The sequence below is a fragment of the Branchiostoma floridae genome, chromosome 9 (assembly GCF_000003815.2).
Source record: "Branchiostoma floridae strain S238N-H82 chromosome 9, Bfl_VNyyK, whole genome shotgun sequence".
NCBI classification, from domain to species: domain Eukaryota; kingdom Metazoa; phylum Chordata; class Leptocardii; order Amphioxiformes; family Branchiostomatidae; genus Branchiostoma; species Branchiostoma floridae.
The window spans coordinates 7,032,799-7,037,335 of NC_049987.1; the positions used below are offsets into that span (position 1 = coordinate 7,032,799).

Genomic DNA, 4,537 nt, shown 5'->3' on the forward strand with positions numbered 1-4,537 from the left:
TGTGACATGTTGATTTTGAACTCGGCAGATCCTCCTGTAATAGAGGCTACAATGGAGGACGAGCTGACGATGCTGTACGGCCAGGACGACCAGTCTCTCCAGTGCATTGCTGACGGGAACCCCAAGCCTCACATCCGCTGGCGGCGGAAGGATACAAGTCTGTACTGGGACAACCCGCTCCGCTTCCACCGGGTGCGTTACGACGTGCAGGGCACGTATCAATGCGTGGCTGCCAGCGACGGCTTCCAGGAAGTCACCAAAAACGTCTTCGTCAACGTTGTCGGTCTGTAAAACATTGCTTCAAGTTCAAGTTTTGCCTTCGGGTCTAATGTATCAACGTCGCTCTTAGCTTTTATCTTAATTGTTTTTGCCACTTTTAATCTACTTTCAAATTAGTGGCCATAAAAGCCTTGTACTAAAAATGACCTAGGGAGACATTTGTCATAGCTACAGTGTGAGCCGGCCGCACTGGTTAATGTACCTTAGCTTGGCTGGTGTAAGGCATGTCAGAGATAACGGTCGATATCTCTGGAAAAGGTGCATTCTATTTTATGACATAGGTCGGCCATCTATCCAGCCAGGCCTTCCAGTGGTGACAGTACCTGAGGGTAATACCGCGAGGTTTAACTGCGAGATTCTCGGGGACCCGCTCCCAGGCAGAGTGAGCTGGTTCCGGCAGAGTAAGCAGGGGAAGGAGAGCGTTGTCATGGCGACGGAAGTTGGCGTGTCAATCACTGAAAATCCAGTAGGGCAATTTAAGTTACCTTTATTACACTTAGATATTGGAAAAACATTACCCTAAGCTAAACATGTCAGAAAGAAATATGAGACGCCTCTTCGACGATAATAACTATTGTAGAAAGAATTATTACATAGACGTCGATGAAAGTTAGACATCCAGGTGGTAACATACACGAGGTTGCACGTTTCCCAATTCTACCCGTTAACTTTTACCTTGCTAATATTAATTTACATGTGCCAGGATCCGATATATATAACAAGGCAATATTCAGTGGCGATGTAGAGAAGTATTGTCATACCCGCACATTGGAAACAGCTAGGCTTTGAGGAGTGTTCGGCAAAATGAAACTTATGTCAGAGACTCAGAGTGGCTGCTAACATTTTGCCAACAGACAGATGACGGAACGTCCAGCACCCTCCTCCTGAAGGATGTCGGGATTCCTCAGGAGGGGACGTACATCTGTCAGGCCTCCAACATGTTCGGGGAGGCGCGCAGGGAGATCCGGCTGGAAGTTTTTAGTAAGGAATTTTTTCTCATCTTATGGTCAAAATCAAGAAATGGGTGTCTATAATATACGTCTACCATAATTGGATAAATAAAATAATACCTTGATAATAGAGAGTTTGTGCTTACATTACCCCATATATCGTGGTCGCAATAGCCGAGGGAGATTTCAGTAGATTTAGAGACGGGATTCAGAGACTGGAGCTTGAGACTTAACCATCTGCATTTGTTGATAATAGTATTAAGTGATTGTTAAGCCACTTACACTGTACGCATCAACCCAATGTCACACAGGCTCCAGCGGGTCTCTGGTCGTCATCTCCGTTTCCATGGTGACGGCTGGTCTGGGGATTTTGGCGGCGATTATCGTCTGCGTGGCAGTCAAGAAGGGGTGGATCTGCAGGGAGGAGAAGAGAGGTATGGACGGTTCAGTTCCTATCTAGGCCCATCATGGGGCAGGAGGGGTTAGGAGGTTTGGACGTATCAACAAACACATTCGGGGAGTACCCAAAAAGAGTGATCGATGGATCCTCTCTTGACTGACCTGTTATTGTCAGCCTCTGTTTTCTTTAAGTCCATTTGAAATCCTCTTTAAACGCAGAGAATGCCATTTCAGAGAGTTGAATTTTCCTCGGGGGCATGCTCCCCGTCCCCGAAAGCTCGTGCCTGTAGTGCTCGCTAGTCAAAAAATCTACGAAAAACCCTTTGAAAAAATCCTAGCCACGGGAATGCTACCCAAAAGTGACTATAAAGTCAAACCTGGCCAGGCAACCGCCTGGCGCAGGCAACCACCTCCAGACATAGCCACATTGAAACGGTCCCGTCCATTGTACTAGTACATTATAGTCAACCCAACCCTTTTCTAAGCAACCACCTGTCACCAGAATTGTAAGGCAGAAACCATTTTGTCACACCCTTGAGTGAATGCTGAACCCATGTTATACTGTTTAAGAGTTTAACTGTATCAAGAATCATGCACCGCCTTTATAGTAACATAACGTTAATGTTATTCACAATGAGTAACCCATATATTACGATTACTGTATCAAACGTGTCCATCCATGTTTATATAACTCATCAAGATTATAGGATGGCAAAGGAAATTCTGATTTCCCTCTCTAACGTTTTTCTATGGATTCATTTACAATCATTGATCCTCCATATATTTCAGACACATCTACATTGTCCTCTACACGCTCGATGCCTCCCATCCCCAAGTCCGTGAAGAGACTGGGGCATGGCACGAACGACTCCGGTGTGGAGGACCTGGAACTGCAGGAGTTGGACGGGACGCTGAAGCCACGTCCGCCGCCTCGGCCCGGGAAGGAGTGGACGTCCGTGGGGCTGTCCTACACAGGTTCGATAAAAACATTTTTTCTTGAATATCACAGCATCCAAAACGCTCAATGAACACATGATATACTGATTATGGAATATGTACGTGACTTTCGGTACTGAGTTGCCAAAATTTGTTGCTGTTATGAAGCTATTACCTCGTATATGTGTGAGTAATGACATCCTCGCTTTCTAGTCACGTAGTCAGTGGCCACATGTCTATGCTGTGATGCTTGTATTGTTCTTCCTCAGGGCTGGCACATTCCAGCACACTGCCGCCGTACACAACGGTGGAGAGAAACCGTCCGGACGGAGAGGACATCCGATCACGTGGGGGCATTCCGGAGGAGGCTGTAATGTCAGATGCAGTTTGCATGCCGGTAAGTACAGTGTGGTGGAACAAAAAGCAGTTACTCAAGCAACTGGATATGGTTTTGGAAACGGTCAGACGTTACAGATAGCATCCACTATCTTTCGTCAGTGGCATTGAGGAAAGTTGGTTGAATTTAGGTTTATACCCTACCTATGAATTAATATTCAATTTAAGACAATTTGGATGGGTTGTTAGTCACATTGATGGGTTGTTGCAATGAACTGGGATATCAAGAAGCTATTACGAGAACTGCATGGAAAGGTAGTGATGTTTTTCTGTTTTTTTTTAACCCTTCATAGATGGACGTTCCTGTTCCAGCAGCGAAGGGAAAGTGGAAGAGACGAGCGCCCCCTGGCGGTGCACCCGGACCTGCCAGTGTGCGGGAACCACCGCGAGCGCCACCTGGCGGAGCATTTGAGCATGCCAATTTGCGTGAGCCGCCGCGAGCGGCCTCTAGCGGAACACCTGGACCTGCCATTGTGCTGCATGATTCCCAAGCCGAGAGTATCTAAGATAGTCTGCAGACAGAAGAGATGGCAACGGGTAAGAATATAAATCCTGGCTGTCTGTAAAAGCTGTCATTGCGTTTTCTCTAGATACCTAATTATGGCGATGGCGCTTAATGGATGACACTCACCGATAGTGGCTGTACATTCGCTGTACATTCATGATGTGCTTTAAATAGCTTTAAATTGTGTGTGGGACGTCAAACACATGTCCGTTGAGATGTGCGCACCACTCATGGTAGCCATATACATGTCCTCCTAGTGCAATTTCGAATCTAAAGAATCTACCTTGAACAGCAAAACCTTTAATCGCATTAAAATTGTAAAGGTAGAATATTAATGAAGAAATTCTACAATGATGCTCAATGTAATCTCCAACATACATACATGTACTTGAGGAATGAAGTTTCAGGTTCATAACAGAATTGTATGGCACATGTCGATGATGTATATAATATACAATGTAGATGATGACCCTTGGTCAAGCTTGTTAGGCAAGATTCCAATGCGCAGATTTTTGTCGAACTAGCTATTCATATTTAAGGCTTCATATTAAACGCTTTATCAACATATCAAACTAAATATCGATCTTTAAGATCTACAACTCTCGTGTTGTCTATCTTTATTTAAGAAAGAATTAATACCGATTATCTGAGAAGTAATCTGTCGTTCCGTTGCATTGACCTTAATGTTTGTATTGACCTTAGCATCATTTTTGAATAAAAGAAATGATTACAAATCATCGATGGCTTATATGACTGAAATAAATATGTGCTAACTTACAGACTTGCTTTAATTTTCAGTAATGCTTTGATATATTAATACATGTAGGTTTTTACAAATTAACGTATTGTCCAAAGATTATTTAGTATCAGATCCCGCAGGTGAAATTGTTTTCTTTCCTTATATTTTGAAGACTTCGCAGCTTTACTTCACTTGTTCTCGCGATCGCCTCAACGCGTTATCTTCAAGTGTGACTTCGATGGTCAGGTAATTAGTCAAAGAAGAAGATTCCTTGCACGTGTGGGCGCTAAACAAAGCCGCCTACAGCTAGCTCCAGTCGCACGCGCTCCATAC

The 4,537-nt window shown here is 44.4% G+C and overlaps 1 protein-coding gene across 1 annotated transcript in view; it reads left to right on the top strand.

Moving 5' to 3' along the window:
* Nucleotides 1-4,064, top strand: part of LOC118422868 (irregular chiasm C-roughest protein-like) — a 32,264-nt gene extending 28,200 nt beyond the window's left edge. Inside the window, exons 7-13 of the mRNA XM_035830692.1 lie at nt 29-283; nt 561-745; nt 1,134-1,260; nt 1,541-1,663; nt 2,418-2,603; nt 2,834-2,961; nt 3,254-4,064. Coding sequence (XP_035686585.1) covers nt 29-283; nt 561-745; nt 1,134-1,260; nt 1,541-1,663; nt 2,418-2,603; nt 2,834-2,961; nt 3,254-3,466 — 1,217 coding nt within the window. The 3' untranslated portion in view covers nt 3,467-4,064. The remainder of the gene's footprint in view (nt 1-28; nt 284-560; nt 746-1,133; nt 1,261-1,540; nt 1,664-2,417; nt 2,604-2,833; nt 2,962-3,253) is intronic.
* Nucleotides 4,065-4,537: the final 473 nt, after the last annotated feature.